General features: G+C 42.8%; 1 protein-coding gene across 1 annotated transcript; it reads right to left on the minus strand.

Annotated features, from left to right (window-relative positions):
• Positions 1–224: 224 nt before the first annotated feature.
• On the minus strand, positions 225–21,646 carry LOC145410447 (putative inorganic phosphate cotransporter). The gene is made up of 11 exons (XM_080280599.1): positions 21,480–21,646; positions 16,684–16,871; positions 15,191–15,424; positions 13,936–14,023; positions 10,890–11,020; positions 10,182–10,262; positions 8,223–8,372; positions 6,163–6,295; positions 1,947–2,188; positions 1,019–1,142; positions 225–534 (listed from the first exon to the last, which is right to left on the minus strand). Exons 1-11 carry the CDS (start codon positions 21,586–21,588, stop codon positions 383–385), a joined length of 1,632 nt encoding a protein of 543 aa, XP_080136725.1. The 5' UTR covers positions 21,589–21,646; the 3' UTR covers positions 225–382.
• Positions 21,647–22,150: the final 504 nt, after the last annotated feature.

The following is a 22,150-nucleotide window of genomic DNA, read 5'->3' on the forward strand; positions in this document are numbered from 1 at the left end:
TATAGTCCTAACATGCCTACTGATATATTTTTTTTCTGATGAACTATGGACTGTTCAAAGATGGTTTCATACACCAGGGGTTTACTAAACCTTTAAATTATAATTCATTAATCATTATCTAAGTTCATCCCTATTTTACTGAAATTGTTAATTATGTACAGTAATATTTCAAAATGTATTTTAAGATATTTCGCTATCCATTACAATCTCAGATCTGCCAGTCATAGAATATAATAATAATTATCCTGGCATTGAAAACATAGCATATAAAAATCACTGACTTTTAAATACAAGTCTTGTCTTTGGTGCAGATATTGCCACAAATGCAAGTGACATCCACAGATCACAACCATTTAGTCACCTAAAGATGGTGGTGCTGGTGCTACAAAATCTGGTTGGTGGTGTACTGTGGAGGTGGAGGTGGTGGTGGTGGTGGTGTGGGGAAAGGGGTTGGTCCACCCACAGGAGAGGTCAACTCCTCAGGGCACCTCTCTGTAGCACCATAATGGTGTGGTTCCTGGGCACACAATGCTTCTGAGGAGGACAGAGGCTAAGTTAATTCATGAACAACTGTACTATTATTTTGAAGTGGTGACCAGTACAACAAAAATACCATAGCTAATACTCTGGGAAATGTGTTCAGCCAAGCTTGTTCTATGTGCAAGAAAATTTTTTTGGAGAGGTGAATGAAGCCCATTTAAAGGACCCAGTACTGTACTAGAAATTCTAGCATTCTAAAACCCGGGGTAAATCATGAAATTTTACAGTACGAGTGTGGCAGTGCAACAACGAACACTGTGACATGGCTACTTTCTGGTGAAGCTTCAGACTGCTTCCTTAGATCGAAGGATTTTACATTAATTTTTGGTACAACTAAGTGTATGCTGTTACCAATAGATGATCCTGCTATTTCCTGTTCACACACACAGACATGAACCTAGCTGAAATTACTGTATCAGTATCTTAGTGGATCACATTCTTTTGGCATCTTCTTTAGTTGAAGGAATTTCCTACTTGCCTGATTGCTCTTGGTTGTTCCAGTGCTGCTCTTCCCCAGAAACGAAAATGACGTAGAAAGTGTTACCCACCAAGTACACAATGCTTGATATCCAGAACACCAGCTGCCACCGGGTCAAGGTTTCCTAAAGGGAAAGAAAGCATAGCATTTACTGGTGGGTAACGCTATGTAGACGAAGTTAACACCCACACTGCTAATTCTCTGCCCAAGCATACCCCAGGGTGTAGGAGGGCCCAAGGCTAGGCCACAGTAGTCCAGATCACTTAACCCAAGGGAAACCACCCTGTCTGTGGGAGCATTATACTAGATAAAACAAACCAGCCATCTCCTGGATTCAAAGCATAGTGTGTAAATGCATGGCCATCTCCAACTTGAAATTTCCACCCTCAAACAATCGGGCACCAAGAAATCCAACTTCTATCTAAAGCCATATGTCTGAATCCTACAGGGTGTGGCCATGAACAAACTGCCTCCACGTTTCCCTGCCCTCTGCCATCATCTCGCATCAATCTTATTCATATATAGTATTTCATCTGTCCCTTCACCCCATGCGTTGTCTCCTTATATGACACTTTCTCTGCATCTCGTGACATGCAATCTCCTAGTCAATCTCTTAGTTTCCATTTGCTTTACATGACTAAACCATCTAAAGGTAATCCTTCCAATATGTTTTACCACATCAACACCACAATGATCCCTTATTTCCAAACTGTCCTCTGTAAATATAACTGGCAACCCTCCTCTTTCTCCATCCTGCTGCCACATTGTCTCCGCCCAATTCTAACCCTGTCTTTACCCTGCCCTGACCCTGACTCCCTTCACCCTCACCCTACATCCACTCCACCCTCACCCCGTCTCCATCCCACCCTAAACCTGTCTCCACCTCACCTTCACTCTATATCCACCGTTCTCACCCTGGCCTACTTACATTGCCGTTAATAATGTAGCCAACCACCATGGGGGCCAAGAAGCCAGGTATGGTGGCAAAACAGTTGGTGATTCCCATCAGTGTGCCAGCAAAGTTGGGTCCTATATCGAGGTGAGAGTTCATGTAGCCAGAGTAGGTGGCTCCATTAAGTCCAACTGCACAGCACAGGAAGGCGATGGCCAGGTTCTTGTTGCACCCAGAGTATGCCACCAGAATAAGGAACACCATGGGACCATAGTGACCTGGGGAAGTTGGTGGCCAAGTGGTTAGAGAAGTGATGTGACGTCTGGAAGGATGAGAATTTGATCCCAGGCTGTGGAGCAAAGTCTGATGATTTCTATCTATAGCCCGACGCCCTAATCCCGCAAAGGGTGGCCGCAGACAAAATGCCTCCAAGTCGCTCTCACCCACCATTTGACTACCCTCCCCCCAACTCACCCCCCCCTCCCTCATATACCTCTCAACTCCATCCCTCCACCTCATCCTCGGTCTACCCCTCCCTCCACCTCACCTACAAACACCCTCTTAGTCAGTCTCTCATCCTCCATTCTCTCCACATGTCCAAACCACCTCAGTGTACTTCTAATCTTCTCAACCACATCCACATCCACCCCACAACGTTCCTTCACTTCTTCATTCGTCAACCTGTCCCTCCATGTCACTCCACATGCTCCTCTCAAGTAACTCATTTCCACTGCCCTCACTCTTGACTTGTTCCCCTCTTGCAAGGTCCATGCATCGCTTCCATACATCAGGGTAGGGATCACAATACTATCATGCAGTGACTTCTTAACTTCCATACTCACCTCCCTATTTCTCATCACTGCTTTCAGTGAACCAACAACCTTCCTTCCCTGCTGTACCCTTTCATGCACTTCATCCCCCAAAGTTCCATCCTTACTCATCACACTACCCAAGTACCTGAATGCACTCACACTCTCCATAACCTCACCATCCAACCTCACTGTACATTCTGTGACTTCATTCCTCTCAAACACCATAACTTTACTTTTGTTTACATTAACTTTCAGATTCCTCACACTGTCCCAAATTCATTCACCAAACCTTGCAACTCCCATTCATCTTCACTCAACAATACTGTATCATCAGCAAACAGCAACACTGGAATCTTCCAAATCTCACCCTCATTCATTAAAGCCACCCCCCACCATCTACTGCCCTACCCTGCACCTCCTTTACAACCCCATCCATGTATATATTAAACAGCCATGGAGACATCACACAACCTTGTTTCAGTCCCACACTGAGATAAAAAAAACTCACTCAGCTCACCATCAACTCACACAGTAGCCCTAGCTCCTTCGTACATACTCTTTACAGCATTCAACAATTTCCCATCCACTCCATATATTCTTAATACCTTCCACATACCTTGCCTATCTATTCTGTCATAAGCTTTCTCCAAGTCCATGAAGGCAGCATACACTTTCTTTCCCTTCTCTAGATACTTCTCTACTAAACATCTTAGAACAAATATCTGATCTACACACCCTTTTCCATTCCTAAATCCCCCTTGTTCTTCTACAACTAGCTCCTCTGTCATATGCCTAACCCTATCAATGAGTATTCTACCATATATTTTACCAGTCACATTAAGAAGGCAAATACCCCTATGGTTACCACATACTTCTCTCTCCCCTTTTCTTTTATATAAAGGAACAATTATACCTGATTTCCAGTCCTCTGGAACCCTTCCCTCTTCCCAAGCCAAGCTACACAACTTCCATATCCACTCCACAACAATCTCACCCCCATACCTCAGCATTTCACCACACACTCCATCAATTCCTGGGGCCTTCCCCAACTTGATCTTCACTGCTTCCACTACTTCTGTCCTACTGATCTCTTCCTCCCTCCTCGCATCTCTTCTTCTCCCACCCATTCCCCAACCACTTATACTCGCACTGCTCTCACTCTCTACATTCAACAAATCCTCAAAGTGCTCCTTCCATCTCCTCAATTTCTCTCTCTTCTCCACCAACAATCTATTATTCCTATCTTTCACTCCCCTACTATTTCCCCTTTCACATTGCCTTACTTTCTTTACCTCCTTCCAAAACAATTTCTTACTCTCCCTCCATTTCACACTCAGATTCCTCCCAAACTCTTCATCCACTGTCTTCTTACTCTCCTTCACCAGTCTCTTCACCTCCTTTCTCCTACTCACATATACCTCTCTCTTCTCTCTCTCATCTTCTCCCCTTCCTCTACTCGCTAACCATTCACTATATGCCTTCTTCTTTTGTTCCACAGCTCGTTTCACCTCATCATTCCACCATGCTGTCCCTTGCATCTCCTCCTCACTCCACAAACCACCTCACACGCTGCGCCTATCTCTTCCATAAATATCTTACATACGTCTTCCACCCCTTCCATCTACTCTAGCTCATACCTTCCCAATCTTTCTTCCACTATGCCCTTATACTCTGCCATTTTCTCACTATCTTGCAAATTCTCCACTCTTCTCACAGGAGCTGTTTCCTCCTGTGTTCCTCTTCGTCTCCTCAACCATTTTCTTTGAAGCTTTACCTTGGCCATCACTAAGTGATGGTCCGAGACTCCATTCCCCCACCCTCTCCACACTCTTGCATCCAACACTTGTCTTCTCATTCGTTCATCCACACACACGTAGTCTATCATTGTCTTTCGTTCAGTAAGTTCATCCATCCTCCTCATTACTCTCCATGTATACCGGTGGATCATCTTATGTCGAAAGTAGGTGTTGGCTACTGCCAACCCCTTACCAGCACAGATGTCCACCAATGCACTACCATTCCCATCTACGTCAGCTGGCACACCCCACTGACCAACCACTCCATCCACTCGTACATTCCCAACTTTGCCATTCATGTCTCCAATCATAAGCACTCTCTCGCTCCTCTCAAATTTGTCAATACATGCTTCTACTCTCGCCCAAAACTAATCTTTCACTCTTGCCACTCGTTCCTCTGTCGGAGCATACACACATACAATCGCCCACACTTGTGTACCTACTTTCATCCTCACCCACAGAATCCTTGCACCCACTGTTCCATACTCTCTTATATTCTCCTTCCACTTCTTGCTTATCATCAGACATACTCCCTCTCTTGCCCTCTCATTCTCATTAACTCCCACACATATACCTAAACCATATTCCCATTCTCTCACCCTTTCACCTCTCCATTTAGTTTCAGTCAATCCACATATATCCACTCTTGCATCCTCAAGCCCTGAACAATCTCTCTCTTTCACTTCATCATTCACTCCTCTCACATTCCATGTTCCCACCCTCAGAATGTCCTCTGTCCGTTCCTTAGTCGTCAACGTATGGTCTGTCCTGGTCCGAGGCACTTTCTTCGCTTTTTTAGTTAGTTCTTTTTATGGGGTGGGGCACTAACCCACTACCAACCCTTTTAGTCGCCTCGTATGACAAACAGGGATACTGGGGGAGTATTCTTGAAACCCCCCTCACCCCTAGGGGTTATGTCACAAAAACATGGGTACTAATGCCTTTTTTTGTGTCCGACTCTGGGCATAGGCTTCACAGCCTGCACTCAAGGCCCAGTAGTCCCCCTACATACCATGCACCTCTATATGTCACCACGTCGGCGTTAACACTCACCGTCCATATTGAATACATGCTAGGGCTGTCTCATACAGGACTGATGTATTGGTATTAACGGGGGTATTTTTACGACATGTCGGCGGGTCTTCTGGTAGATTGGTAATGTCTGCTTTTTTATGAAATTCAAATCCTTAAACTGTTCCTTGCCCCAGCGGGGATTTGAACCTGGGTCCGGTAGGACTGCAGGCCACCTCTCTACCGATTAAGCCACTGCCTCCCCCAGCCCTAGCAAGTTTTCGGTATGGAAATAAGGTATTAAAGCTGAAGTGTTGACATGTAAAGGTGTGGTGCATGTAGGACTGCTGGGTCTCACGGAACAATCACCCCCACCAAACACACACAATGCGGCAGTTAGTCTTACAGTACATGACCCACTGTGGAATGTAGAAGTCCAAAGTTAGGTTACTGTTTACCACAGTATTTAAGGGTAAGTGGCTGACCTTACCTGGAGGCATTATATGACAGAAAAATTTTCAGTCACCTCTTTGAGATTCAAAACAAAGCACAGAGCACTTGACTCCCCCTCTGCCAGATTAGTGCCTTAGACCACTATTCCACTTACCAATACTATTCCACTACACCACTTACCAATGCTATTACAAATCCTCCGGGTGTTGGTGGTGGAGAGAGTGCCGCGACTGCGTAGGTGGTCTGCCGCTTGGCCTATCACGATACTGAAGATCCACATCGCCAGGTAAGGCAGTGCAGACATGAAGCTGTTCTGTTGCCAACAATATTGAGTTGTAACAACTGTAGCAACAAATTAACAGAATGCCATGCTAATCATGAAGCAGTTAGGGAAAGGTTGTACAATCACAGCAGTGTCATGAAATAAGCTGCAAAAGGACAAAATCTGGCCCAAGCTAAGGTGAAAAGAGTACAGAAAAATGGTAAAAGCCAATTCCATGTTATCCTCTTTGAGGTAGAGAGACTGTAGGCTATGCGACCTCTCTCTGGTATACAGTTGGTCCCCGTTATAACAATGAGATGCGTTTGGGAAAACCCATCACTGAAACGGGTTATCGTTTATCAGGGATGTTAAAACACAGAAAGAATAGGGATGCATTTGGGAGCCTTGGCATCCCCCCCTCCCAACCAAGTTCAGAACTCACCCAAATGAGTCCAAAAACATGTTTCTGGGTCACCTAAACTTTGCCACTTAGCCTTCTCATCACCATCAGCACCTTTACAGATGCACTTTGAACCACACTTAGCACCACTAGCATCACCATGTGCAGCACCCTTACCAGGCATGGTCACCTTATTTAGCCAAAAAATAACACAATAAATCACTCAAAATTACAGTAAATCATACACTGCTGATCACTAGCACTGCAAGTACACAGTTATGATCAACAACGATGCATTGCAATACAATATAGTGATGTAACATGATGCGGCACAGGCAAGCATCAGGAAGGTCTTCACTCGGTCGCTGACATTTGGAGATAGATGTTCTGGAGCACGGTAGCCTGCGCCACATGAGAGCGATGATTGTGTCACTGCAGTGATGCGTAATCGGTTCTATGCAGGTAAACAATGTTGGTCATCTTGCAGGGCACAGGTGTCTGTCTAGTGCGCACAGTTAAAAAAAACTCATCGAATAACTGGGGACTGGCCATCGATAGGCAGGGAAGGGTGTTAATTTTTTATACATCGCAAAGGCAGGGTATCGCTTAAAAGGAGATCACATAGCGGGGTATTACTGTATATAAGGGTAGATGACCACTTGATCAGTCTTCTCTCCTTGATGACATTACAGTCAGTATTTCTTTGAAGTCATCTTTTTTGCTATTAAGTTCACATTAAATTAATAAAAAAGCCAGTAAAACTTCAATTGTTACCTACTGTATAGGGTTGCTTTCCCGAATATAGCATTCTGTACCTGATGGCTAGCAATCTTGGGGTTTTCATGGAATTAGGATATTTTCCACCCCTCATTCTTACCAGTTTATTTCCATATCTGGTCCATCTATCCATCATTCAATCCTATGCTGCCCCATGAGGAGCATAGAAGCCCAGGGATAGGCAAGCTGGTCCTGACATTTAAGATAACAGTGACCAGCCTCACTCATCCCTGAGTGTCATTACGTGAGCAATAACCCCAACCACTCCTTGGATATAAACCTTCATTGGCTCAATCCGACTGGAGCGTCGTAAGTACCCACTAACCCACCAGGTGCCATAATTTGGTTATGTTACCACCCAGCATAGTAAATGGTTTCCTGGTGTACAGGAAACCATTCTGCTTGTCACTCAGTGTTGAGTCACCCATAGGCAGAAGGAAATGGAAAGAATAAAGGACAGGAAGACAAAAGAGGGAGTGTAAAGTCATCCATTGGCAGAAGGATGCGGAAAGACTGTAGTAAAGAAAGGCAGAAGAGGAAGGAAGGAATGGAGGGAGGAGAGGGAAAGGCAGACACCTATGAGCAGTACTACATCGAGTGAGTGGATGGTGAGCACCCCTACCTACCGCAAGTATGTTAATATATTTTTGTCTGCCATTTATGCAGTGTATTTTGATATTACAAAACCACAAATAACAAAAGAAATGGTAAGGTTTAGTATCCAAATAAATCACTGGGAATGAACTGCAAGAAAGCCACGTCAGACAATTATACTGCCCTCCTGGTCCCTCTCTCACTCACACTGGCAATGTCAAAGTGTAGGACATTCTTCATATAGGTAGGCAGCTCGGTGAGGAGAGTGTAGAAGCCCCAGTTCTGTCCAAAATGTACCACAAAGATGGCCCAGAATGGCATGGAGGTCAGGATACTGCGGACAGGGATGGGCAGCACCTGTGACAATGACACAGAGTGGTCAGTGAAGGAGTATTATTAACAGACAGATTGTAAATGACCTTATACTAATAGACAGTTATGGTAACAAAGTGGTTATTGGGGTTCTTGGTGGTAAGCAATTGCCTCTATGAGATTGTCCCATAGGTTCCCTACATCACTGATGTGATGTGTTTGCATCTTAGTGTGGCATGTGTTGTGCAGTGCTCCATAATGTGGGTTATGTTGTGTGGGCCCATTCTACAAGTGGGGTGGGTGTCATCTGTAATTTCATCCAATTCCAAATCAAAACAGGCAACTGAAGAAAGCTGGGTGATATCCTGATCTAAACATAGCTATATGAATGTGATCAATTCTATTTAAGGATACCTCTGATGGGTGGACGTTTGGATGTTGCGAAAGAGGAGGGCTTGTAGTACAGTATAGTGTTTTACTCAAGGTGTTGTACTTCCCTTCATGTGAAACAGGTATGTACCTGGTAGATGTTTCTTCACTGCTAGTGAATGGGTGTCTGGAGGTGGGATGTTGAAGAGGGTTTGGTAATGATTATGTGGTGGTTGTTTTGTGTGTCTTATTTGTGTTGTGTGGCAGCACAGGCTTCCCCATAGAACTGTCTGCCTCTCATGTCAAGATGTTCTCTGACAGGGAGGACTTTGGTTTTAAAGTATAAGTGAATTGTGGAAGTGGTATTGGTGCAGCCAGTGATGATATGTGGATCACTGTTTTGTATGGTCTGCAAGATGTAGTGGGTGTTAGGATGTTGGCCCATGCCAGGAAGACACAAAATATCAATATAATATACTATTTGTAGAGTTGGAAGATCATTTCTTTTTGTGGCCCAAAATCTGTAATTGTCCTGAGTGTACTGAGTCTGGGGGTGCACTGCCTGCTGATGCCTTGTATTTGGTCCTTGATGGTGAATCCACTGTCATGTCATTCCAAGGATCTTAGTGGAAGATGAGTGTGGCACAGGTGCATTGTTAAGATGATGTTTTGGGTGTACCTGTGCTCATAAGTGCTGCTGGTTGAGTGTAGTGGTGGATGTGGCCAGAGCAATTATCAGCCTGTTGGCCTCAACCCATGCCTGAAGTGTGTTGAGGTAGTGTTGTTGCAGGGTGCAGGCTGTTGGTTAGTGGTTAGGTGGTTAGTGGGATAGTGTTAGCAAGTGATAAAATGTAGTCAGTCATATGTAAGCATATAGTTTTGGTCACAAATAAAGCAGTCAGTGAGGTAGTATTATAATGTAGCAGATGAACAGCAGTCAGATTTATGTTAGTAAATCAATTGTGGTGACAGACTGAGTGTTGAATAGCTGTTGTTAATTAAACCCAGTCTGTCTGGCCAAGCAGACCCAGTAACCCTTGGTACACAACTGCTTCTGTCAGACTGTCCTACAGGTACAATACACTACATACATTGTAAAGAGATCTGGCACACCCTTGTGGAAGGCAGACAGCTCCTTGCCAGGGTCCTTCCCATGCCAAGGTGCAGGGAAATAGGAGGAAGTTTGGCTCCTGGACAGATACCACAGCTGCTCCACCCAGGGTGCACACCACCACCACCACCACCACCACATGCAGGTGCCTCATCAGTGCCTCAGGTACAGTTAATAGCAAACAGATTGTAGTCAGTAATGTTAGTAGATAGGTTGTGGTGACAGTTCACTGGGGTAGAGAGTCATGATAATAAGAGTGGTGAGTTGTACAGTATTAGACAGTGGTTGTCATCTTATGCATATAGCAAATGTCATTGAAACATGGTATTCACTGTACACTGGGAGATACAAGAAAGGATTCTGGCTATACTGACCTTGGTGGGACCTAGGGAGCTCTCAATGTAGATTTTTTCGTCCAAGCTGATCCTTGGGTGAGAGGCTGGTGTGTTATGAATCTTCAACAAAAACAATTACTTTCAATTATAGGTACACCTTTTGTTATTTACATCATCATGAACTATCAATATCATTATTATTAATAACATCATAATCATTAACTTAGTCATCAACATCACTAACAAACCATCACAGCCAACCTATTCTTGTTTCCAAATCTGTGGTGGGTTTAAAAAAAAAAATCATCATCTTATATCCCACTGGTCAATGGAATGGGTAAAAAAAAATATATATATATCACCATCATTAGAAGCATCAATATTTTCATTACCATCATCCTATTTCCCATAAATCAGTTAAAAGGAAAAAAAAAAGCCATCATCATCACCATCATTATAAACATTAACTGATATATCATAAAACACCCACACTCATGTCATCACATCCGTCCTGAATGAGGCAGCCAATGCACTAATTCAGTATGGATGGTACAATGAACTGGTGACATGTGAAGGTGTGTGGCATGTGGGAAGATTATTGGACCTCAGAGATGGACTTAATACCCACAGTGAGACATAAAGAACAATGCAGTATATAAAATACAATACAGTATATGAAGACTTATTCTACTCTGCCAAATACCAAATGATTTTCATTATGATGAATAAATTCAAGGTTCAGCCTACCAGGATCATCCAGACGACAAACCAGAGGAGGCCAAGTGCACCAAAGACATAGAAAACAGATGGCCATCCCAGGGACGACTGACACAGCAGCCCAGAGACTGGCAGCGAGATCACCGTCCCAAACTGCGACCCTAAGGTAACGTCAAAGTGCTCATAACACAAGTCTTCGTTGTATGTAGCCTTTTTTATTTATTTACTTATTTATTTACTGCCTCTGCCAGTGAAGTTGGATTACAGTTATGTTCTATTTGTGTACAAGATCTCAAAAATTATCAGACTTCAATGAAATCTGGTAGATAAGTAAGCAATAAGTCAAGGAAAGGGTTAGATCTGAATGGAGGAATAAATCATGAAGGGCATTACTCTGACTCTTTGTAAAAGGGCAAACAAAGACTGCAGAATTAAACAATTACAGTATGTTAGCCCATAAAAGTATTAACCAAGTATGAATGCAGAATTACAGCATTTTATCAAAAATTTTACTGGCACTGGCAGAGGTATGTGCTCTCTGAGTGCTTTCTAGTTTATTTAAATATTTATTTATTGTTTGCAATTAATCCCTTCAGGCTAATAAAATTTGTTATATATCATTACAGCTACTGTATCACAATATAATTTTCTTCAGCTTCAGACACCTAAGTACCCTGTAGTTGAATATCCTTCATTACATTAAGTTCTTCACTGCTGGAGGTCTGTCCTATGTTGAATAAACTCATCAGGTGGCACCAAGAACACCAATAATACATATCACCAGACTGAAGGGGGTAATTTTCAGTAAATTACTGAAATACAGCTAATTAAAACTTCACAACTACCTACACAACTGATCTGCCACACTGCCCCAAATCTGTGAAAAAGCTGTTGATCTGGAACACATTTATCACCTTACACACTACACACTTAACCCTTTCAGTAACATGAACTTTTTATATATTATATTCTGGGTTTTATTTGGTTTAGGAGGAACCTCTTAGACTTTAAGCTGGGGATTTTAATAACTAATTAGATGTAACTATTTTATTTTACCTGTGATGTATGATTCATATTTAATGTAACTGGAAGGATAGTTTCTAATGTTCCTATATACAATAACATACAGTACAGTTTTAATTGATCAAATTCTATTAATACATGAACTACACTATTAATTCCTCTTATGCAAGCCTGATATAATTTTTTCTGACAGGCATTCCAGGTGATGAGTGTACATTTTGTGGTGAGGCAGTGGTGGCATGTGGGAAGCCAAGTCATTGTTTGCTTATCACACAATGTAACCCCAGGTAACACTCCATATATTAACTGATGACTCAGCCACAAAGATACTGTAACATCTATGCAGCATTTACATATATGATACATGAAATGACTATATAGCCAATCTTTAAACTGTGGTACTTACATACAAAAATATTAATTTTAACAGCTAATCCCATATTACCCCCACCGTGTTCCAGTGACCCCTGGCTAGGCTACTAGAGCTAAGGATATTTAAGGACATGTGACCAGGCTACACCCCTGATGGTATTACAGTATATGAGTGAAATACTTCCAGCTCTCTCTTGGAGTGTCAAATTTATTATTGTGTAATTAAAAAATCCTAGCATAGGTTACGTTGCCTCATACATGCGACCACATGCACTCACAATCATAGGAACACCATACACAAGTGTATCTTGCCAGAAAAAACAAGTATACATGCTCCCTTACCAACATAAACAAACATTTGCACTGACTCAACCTTATAACCAAACAGACACTCATTTACCATTAATGTATACCCAAACATACATTATCCTCATAATCAAACAGACACTCATTTACCATTAATGTATAACCAAACATACATTATTCTCATAATCAAACAGACACTCATTTACTATTAATTATGACAAAACACTCTTGTTTGCAGTTGATACTGTGTTGTTAAGTGAAGACAAAGGGGAGCTGCAAGGCTTGGTGGATGAGTTTGGGAGAGTATGTAAGAAATGGAATCTAAATGTAAATGTAGGGAAGAGTAAAGTGATGGTCTTTGAAAGAGGTGAAGTCAGTGAATGTACAGTGAAGTTGGATGGTGAGGAAATGGAAAACGAGAGTATGTTTAAGTACTTGGGGAGTGTGATGAGTAAGGATGGAAGTTTGGAGGGTGAAGTGCTTGAAAGGGTGCAACAAGGAAGGAAGGTTGCTGGTTCCTTGAAAGCAGTGATAAGAAACAGGGGAGTGAGCATGGAAGTGAAAAAGTTACTACATGACAGTATTGTGATACCAACTCTAATGTATGGAAGTGAAGCTTGGACGTTGTTGGAAGGACACAAGTCAAGAGTGAGAGCAGTGGAAATGAGTTATTTAAGGAGCCTATGGGGTCACATGGAGAGACAGGCTGACAAATAAGCATATAAAGAAGCGTTGTGGTGTGGATGTGGATGTGATAAGAAGCGTTAGGAGGAACACACTGTCATGGTTTGGCCATGTGGAGAGGATGGAGGGTGACAGAGTGACGAGGAGAGTGTATGTGAGTGAGGTGGAGGGGGGGAGAGGGAGGTAGAGGCCAAGGATGAGATGGAGGGATGGAGTGGAGAGGTATATGAGAGAGGGGGGTGTGAGCTGGGAGCGGGGCAGTGAAATGGCAGGGGACAGTGTGACGTGGAGGCAATTTGTTTGTGGTCACCCTGTACGGGATTAAGGCGTCTGGCAATAGATAGACAGATGACAAAATACACACTTATTTACCATTATAACAAATTGCACATATACCGTACACTTATTTACCATTATAACCAAACACACACACTTACCACCAAAACCAACGATAAGCACTCATACATTTACCATCATAGCCAATATTTATCATTATAACCAACCCCACACAACACAAAACACACACACACACACACACACACACACACACACACACACACACACACACACACACACACACACACACTCTCTTACCATCATAACCAATAACCAAACACATACACTCACTCCCCAGCTTACACAAACACATACACACACACACTGACATACACAAACATGTGCATTCACTTACCGGCATAAACACGTGCGCTCATCTTGCTGCGCTCAAGGGGAGGGATCCACCTTGCCATCAAGGAATTCATAGCCGGAAACGTCACCCCCTAAAATAGAGTAACAGTAGTGTTAGCAATCATTCTAAATATATATCATCGTAAGTCCATATCACAGGTTGGTGTCTCACTGTAAGTTCAAACCGAGGATCAGTGTCTATCATCATAAGTTAATATCACAGGTTTATGTGTTCATAAGCTCATATCCTGTGTCACTGTCTGTCACTGTAAGCTGATACTGTAGGTCAGTGTATATCATCACTGTTTATTTATATTGCAGGTCAGTGTTTTATCATCGCAGGTTCATGGTATGGGTCAGTGTCTCTCACTGTTAAGTTCATAATCCAGGTCAGTGTCTATTACTGCAAGTTCATATTGCAACTTAGTGTCTATCATCATAAGTTCATATCATAGACCAATGTCTATCATAAAGAGATCATCAGCACAGGTTATTGTCCTTTTACCGAACGGGTTAAGAAAGCTGCTGGTCACTGACTCTTTATCTGACAAGCTATCATTTCTAATTGCTCTTACCTTTCAAGTACTACATTTTCTTATTTAAACTGTACTGGTGAAGATTACAATTAATACACTCCCTTTATTGTAACTGCACAAGTGCCAAGCAGAAGAAAAACTATGTTAAAACACATCAGAACATTGTAACGATGATTACCAACTACACCTTTGTTGATTACAGACCTTTCAGCAAAAAAGAACATAACAAAGGGCAGTATACAATGGGGACTTAATGTAATTTGCTGAACTTACTAATAGCTATGGTATGAACAAGGGTTTAATGTACTTCACGAACTGACTAATATATACTTAGGAGTTAGTGTACTTTGTTAAAATGACCAATACATAACTTGGATCTAGTGTACTTTGTTGAATTGACTAATTTATACCTAGGACTTAGGTGTGCTTTGTTAAAATGACTAATATATAACTTGGAATTTTTGTACTTTGTTGAACTGATATACAGTACTGTATAACCAGGACTTAGTCTAAGTCATAACAAGGACTTTGTGTATTTTGCTGAGCTGACTTATATAATAGCATACTGTACTCACACATGTTCCCTACGTGTTAACAAGTGGATTGGCGGAGGGTTAGTGCCCCTCCCCACAAAACTACTAACTCAAAGACAAATGACCACCCCTTACGGGATCATGGTGCCTGGCTATAGGTAGATAGATAGATAGACTTTGTTGAACTGACCTCACCCAATCCCTCGACCACCCTGAGTGCAATAAGCAGCGTTGTACTGTAGCGGGCCACGACGGGAGTTATAAGCGTCAATATGGATGTGATGAGCACGCCAACCCCGTACACCACCTTGCCTCCAATCAGTTCCCCCAGACGCCCCCCGATCAAGTTGGTAACCACATATCCCCAGAAGAAGGACCCAAGAATGATCCCCTGCTGGGGTTCAGTCCAGACAAATTCACCATCCTGTTGTTGGGAAGGGAAACTGAAGTAAGGGTCCAGTTTCATTCCAGTTGTATGGATAAGAAATTGTGGTGAAGGTTGCGTCTCATTCCTGCTGTTGGGAAGGAAAACTGTAACAAGGGTCATACCATTCCATTTTCTGCAGGTGTGTGGAAATCTACACTAAAATGGCACTCAACAGAGCCTATACCTCTGCCATGCTGAGCAATTATTGTTATTATACATTATTTAAAATCCAAATTTACTGAAAGTATACCTGTGTCCCAATACTCAGCCGAGATGTCACCAAAATTTACTTATTTCATCAATGGTGACACAACCCCATAGATGTTTATCATGACCCCCCTATTTGTGTTTCTGAAAGCTGGTGACAGAAACATACAGACAGAGGCAAGGGTGAATAACTTTTGCTCATCTCTCCAGGGACAGTCATGTATTTTGCTTCAAAGAAACAGTATATACAGTGGCAATTATTTTGTGGAGAACTAATGCAACTGTGACTTGGCATCTGGAAAACATGCCAGACAAAACAAGCAAAACAATGATTAGTATGGTGAGCCATGAAGAAGGCCTATTTGAGGAGACATCATATGAACCCCAACTTAGAAGACATCATATGAACCACAACTTCAGCTGGGAAATGTCATATAAGAAGGAAGGGTATCCATGGCTTATAGTGATAAGAAATGACAGGTTCTCTAAATGTGGTGAATTGCAAGTTTCCTTAAAGTTATATCACAAAAGGATGGAAAAACAAACTTGTGATGCAGTGATGAATATATGAAACCTAAAAGTAATCTGATGAGACATTGCAACATGTAACCAAACTGTACACTATGGAAAATGGATGCATTTCTAGAACAACTATATTGTACACTGGTGTATACAAGTAATCTACAAAAATAATACACAGGGTCAGCCTATTTAGTGCAGCAGAAGTGGTTCAGTGTCACTGAAAATCATTTAGAATACTGTAATGTAAAAAATAAATAAACACACTTTTCACCTTAATTTGGCCCAGGTTTTTACCTGTTTGCAACTAATGTTACCGTATGTAGCTCAGTGACACAAGACAATACTGTACTATGATTCTACATCCGTTCCACAGCACCTCTTCATGACTTGCACCATATTCCTGTATTAATCTTTACTTCAACTCAGCTCTGAAGATGAGGAGATGACAACTTTAGGCCTAGCTTTAAAAAAAAAAAAAAAAAAAAAAAAAAAAAAAAAGATTATAGCTCTGGAAAAGATCTCCTTACCTCAGTATGGTTTGTCTCATTGTCAGAGGGAGCTGGGCATACATTGGTACTGTTTTCCTCCACGTGGGGGATGGCTGTGTAGTTCACCATGGCGACAATGGCCACCGACAGATTCACCCTCATTGCGTACACATTTGCAAACCCCAGGAACCCCATGAGAGCCAGCACATGCCTCGCACCAAACCACTCTGGGAGTTTTAAAAAAAAGGGTCTAATACTGCCCTGTGATGACATTTAATTCCATTCAGGCCTTCATAAACCACACTGGTATCCATCATTTTTCTCGGACTACCTCGTTTCTCCAATATTCAAACTCTCACATATATGTTATCCTTTTCAGGCAAAAATTTGTTTAATTTTACCCGTTCAGGTAACTGAGATTTCACTCTTCCTTCCACCAAATTATTTTACATGGTTAACAAACCTCTAATAATGAAGGGGTTACAGATGGCAATATCTAACACATCCACCTCCAACTTTCTGTTCAAAGCTGGATAATATCGTCTGGAGGCAGCAAGAAAGTGAAATGTATTGTCGTGGTGATTATCCTGTACCCCGTGCCTCAGGTTGGCTCCTTTATGCGTGGCAAGTTACAGTGGAGTAAGAGGGGCTGAGAGGGAGGGGCCAGAGAGAGAAGGGAAAGTGGCTGGGGGGACGAGCGATGGTGTGGGGGTTGAGTGAGGAAGGGGAGGGAGAATGAAATGAGAAGTGTTGGTCACATTATTTGTCTATTTTCTTTCATTCAGGACATGATATAAAGGAGTTAATATTCGGTAGATAATGCTGCATTACACCTTGTATAGCAACATCAGATAAGCTGTAGATAGGTGATGATATTAATAGCTGGCATGTGAGAGAACTATATTGACATGACAGATCAAACATTAGTGCAGAGCCAGAAGTTTCAAGCACAACACACTATTGCCTTGCCCACCAATTTGTAAATAGCTGTTTTTTATCGGAGGAAAATATCATTCCGAGCTGATGATTCTAAGCAAAACAGATTATGAGAGATATTGTTACTATATCCACCCATGTGCAGACATCAAATTTATTTCCTTTTATGCAATTACTTTAAATAGCCCTTTCATATAGAGATGCCATAAAATAGCTGACATGATGGTGACTGCACCGAAAGGATGATCATATTTACTGTGGATACAGCCATGTCAAAGGTTGCAGCTGATATTTAAGTTCCAAATATTATTTACATGTTAGGGTAGGGGATGTTTCTTACATTACAAAAGCCATCCAGATTCCATTCTGCATCCAAAGTCAAAATACTCGGATAAACACATATATCTGACTCTGCACTAATGTTTGATCTGTCACGTCAGTATATTAATTTTCTCTCACAAGCCAGCCCATATATATCACAACTCTAAACCTTGATATCTGACGTTGGGTGTAATGTAGCATTATCTACCGAATATTAACTCCTTTATATCATGCTTTAAATTAAAGAAAATAGACAAATTATGTGACCAACACTTCACATTTCATTCTCCCTCCCCTACCTACCTTCCCTCCTCTTCCACACTCCATCCCAGCACCATCACTCTTTCCCCCTTCCCACCTTTACTTCTCTCTCTCTCTCTCTCTGGCCCCTCTCTCTCAGCCCCTCTTACTACACTGCAACTTGCCGCGCATAAAGGAGCCAGGTGAGGCAAGAGGGACAGGAGTTTAAATGATTATTTATGACCATGACTGTCCATCACTGGAGTGAAGTGGTTATGAGCACCCTCTTATTGAATGAGCTAATGAAAGCGGTATCTAGTCTTTTCAGCTTGAAATAGGCAATACTGAGCTCAATAAAATAAAGGAGGAAGCTATCTGTCTATCTATCTGTAGCCCAACGCCCTAATCCCACAAAGAGTGGCCGCAGACAAAACGCCTCCAAGTCGCTCTGTCACCCACCATTTGACTACCCTCCCCCCAACTCACCCCCCCTCCCTCATATACCTCTCAACTCCATCCCTCCACCTCATCCTCAGTCTACCCCTCCCTCTCCCTCCCTCAACCTTACCTACATACACCCTCTTAGTCAGTCTTTCACTCTCCATTCTCTCCACATGTTCAAACCACCTCAGTGTATTTCTCCTAATCTTCTCAACCACATCCACCCCACAACGTTCCTTCACTTCTTCATTCGTCAGCCTGTCCCTCCATGTCACTCCACATGCTCCTCTCAAGTAACTCATTTCCACTGCACTCACTCTTGACTTGTTCCCCTCTTGCAAGGTCCACGCCTCGCTTCCATACGTCAGGGTAGGGATCACAATGCTATCATGCAGTGACTTCTTAACTTCCATACTCACCTCCCTATTTCTCATCACTGCTTTCAGTGAACCAACGACCTTCCTTCCCTGCTGTACCCTTTCACGCACTTCATCCCCCAAAGTTCCATCCTTACTCATCACTCTACCCAAGTACTTGAATGCATTCACATTCTCCATATCCTCACCATCCAACCTCACTGTACACTCTGTGACTTCATTCCTCTCAAACACCATAACTTTACTTTTGTTTACATTAACTTTCAGCTTCCTCCTCTTACACACTGTCCCAAATTCATTCACCAAACCTTGCAACTCCCATTCATCTTCACTCAACAATACTGTATCATCAGCAAATGGCAGCACCGGAATCTTCCAAATCTCACACTCATTCATTAGAGCCACCCCCACATCTACTGCCCTACCCTGCACCTCCTTTACAACCCCATCCATGTATATATTAAACAGCCATGGAGACATCACACAACCCTGTTTCAGTCCCACATTGAGATCAAAGAACTCACTCTGCTCACCATCCACTCGCACCGTAGCCCTAGCTCCCTCGTACATACTCTTCACAGCACTCAGTAATTTCCCCTCCACTCCATATATTCTTAATACCTTCCACATAACTTGCCTATCTATTCTGTCATAAGCTTTCTCCAAGTCCATGAAGGCAGCATACACTTTCCTTCCCTTCTCTAGATACTTCTCTACTAAACATCTTAGAACAAATATCTGATCTACACACCCTTTTCCGTTCCTAAATCCCCCTTGTTCTTCTCCAACTAGCTCCTCTGTCATATGCCTAACCCTATCAATGAGTATTCTACCATATATTTTACCCGTCACACTAAGAAGGCAAATACCCCTATGGAGAAAGACTGACGAAGAGAGTGTATGTGAGTGAGGTGGAGGGTGGAAGAGGGAGGGGCAGACCGAGGATGAGATGGAGGGATGGGGTGGAGAGGTATATGAGAGAGGGGGGTTTGAGTTGGGAGCAGGGCAGTGAAATGGCGGGGGACAGGGCGACTTGGAGGCGATTTGTTTGTGGCCACCCCAAACGGGATTGAGGCGTCTGGCAGTAGTAGTAGTAGTAGTAGTAGTTACCACAAACTTCTCTCTCCCCTTTTCCTTTGTATAAAGGAACAATTATACCTGATTTCCAGTCCTCTGGAACCCTTCCCTCTTCCCAAGCCAATCTACACAACTTCCATATCCATTCCACAACAATCTCACCCCCATACCTCAGCATATCACCACACACTCCGTCAATTCCTGGGGCCTTTCCCAACTTGATCTTCTTCATTGCTTCCATTACTTCCGCCCTACTGATCTCTTCCTCCTCTCATCTCTTCTTCTCCCAGCCATTCCCCAACCACTTATTCTCGCACTGCTCTCACTCTCTACATTCAACAAATCCTCAAAGTGCTCCTTCCATCTCCTCAATATCTCTCTCTTCTCCACCAACAATCTATTATTCCTATCTTTCACTCCCCTACTATTTCCCCATTCACACTGCCTTACTTTCTTTACCTCCTTGCAAAACAATTTCTTACTCTCCGTCCATTTCACACTCAGATTCCTCCCAAACTCTTCATCCACTTTCTTCTTACTCTCCTTCACCAGTCTCTTAACCTCCCTTCTCCTGCACACATATACCTCTCTCTTCTCTCTCTCATCTTCTCCCCTTCCTCTACAAACTTCCTCTACTCGCTAACCATTCACTACATGCCTTCTTCTTTTGTTCCACAGCTCGTTTCACCTCATCATTCCACCACGCTGTCCCATGCACACCCTTGCATCACCTCCTCACTCCACAAACCGCCTCACACACTGCGCCTATCTCTTCCGTGAATATCTTACATACGTCTTCCATCCCTTCCATCTGCTCTAGCTCATACCTTCCCAATCTTTCTTCTACTATGCTCTTATACTCTGCCATTTTCTCACTATCTTGCAATTTCTCCACTCTTCTCACAGGAGATGTTTCCTCCTGTCTTCCCCTTCGTCTCCTCAACCATTTTCTTTGCAGCTTTACCTTGGCCATCACTAAGTGATAGTCCGAGACTCCATTCCCCCACCCTCTCCACACTCTTGCATCCAACACTTGTCTTCTCATTCGCTCATCCACACACACGTAGTCTATCATTGCCTTTCGTTCAACAAGTTCATCATCCATCCTCCTCATTACTCTCCATGTATACCGGTGGATCATCTTATGACGGAAGTAGGTGTTGGCTATTGCCAACCCCTTACAAGCACAGATGTCCACCAAAGCACTACCATTCCCATCTACTTCAGCTGGCACTCCCCACTGACTAACCACTCCATCCACTCGTAAATTCCCAACTTTGCCATTCATGTCTCCAATTAAAAGTACTCTCTCGCTCCTCTCAAACTTGTCTATACATGCTTCTACTCTCGCCCAAAACTCATCTTTCACTCTTGCCACTCGATCCTCTGTTAGAAAAAAAATGAGTTGGGCTGGGGGGTTGTTAAAGAATTTTCAATAATGACCTTCAGGCGAAGGGGCAGGTATGGGAGGCTGCAGCAGATCCTCCTCGTCCTCCCGCATCTTCTTAAGCACATCCCTGGTGGGTGGGCCGGGGCTCCTGCTCAGGTTCATGATGACGCTCCCGCTAAGGCTGAAAGGGAACGTGTGCTACCCAGCTGTCGCCCACACTGACTGCATCATTTCTTCTGCTTCAGTTGTGCATTACCAGTCAGCTGTTATGTCAGTTGAACTTCCAGTCTTCGTTACGGTTTGGTTGTGTGAAATACGTCAAAGTAAACGTATGAGGCCTCCTTTTGACAAGGCGCTAACTTTATGATGAATTAATAATGTTAATAAGGAACTTCTATCGACAAAAATTATGTATATTTATATATCAACCTCCATTACATGGTCAAGATTGTGCAGTGTGAAATGTCACCTGTTGATGCCAGAGATACTTTGGCAACTGCTCTGGTCATTGCATATAATGTTGTATACTACTGTTAGGGTGCTTCAGAAATAGTCTGTATCATATAATTTATTGTCATGTCCTTATTTTAGGCACATGCTTTCAGTGTACTCCTCTACTTGGTATATGGAAAATTACCTAACTGGCAAGTATTGTTATCGTTGTGTTGAGAGTGAGGGGGCGGCGGTTTGTTGACAGTAGCATGTGGAGGCGCACATTAGGTCT

Source organism: Coenobita brevimanus, chromosome 85 (assembly GCF_032717465.1).
Source record: "Coenobita brevimanus isolate Jiangsu-jjx chromosome 85, ASM3271746v2, whole genome shotgun sequence".
NCBI lineage: Eukaryota > Metazoa > Arthropoda > Malacostraca > Decapoda > Coenobitidae > Coenobita > Coenobita brevimanus.

Bases quoted from the DNA above. Each gene is read 5' to 3' on its own strand.
- LOC145410447 (XM_080280599.1), bottom strand. From the start codon at position 21,588: ATGAACCTGAGCAGGAGCCCCGGCCCACCCACCAGGGATGTGCTTAAG. The intron at 8,373-10,181 runs GTCAGTATAGCC...TCATTGTCACAG, and splicing joins GCTCCCTAGGTCCCACCAAG to GTGCTGCCCATCCCTGTCCG. The intron at 535-1,018 runs GCAAGTAGGAAA...TGTCCTCCTCAG, and splicing joins GAACAACCAAGAGCAATCAG to AAGCATTGTGTGCCCAGGAA.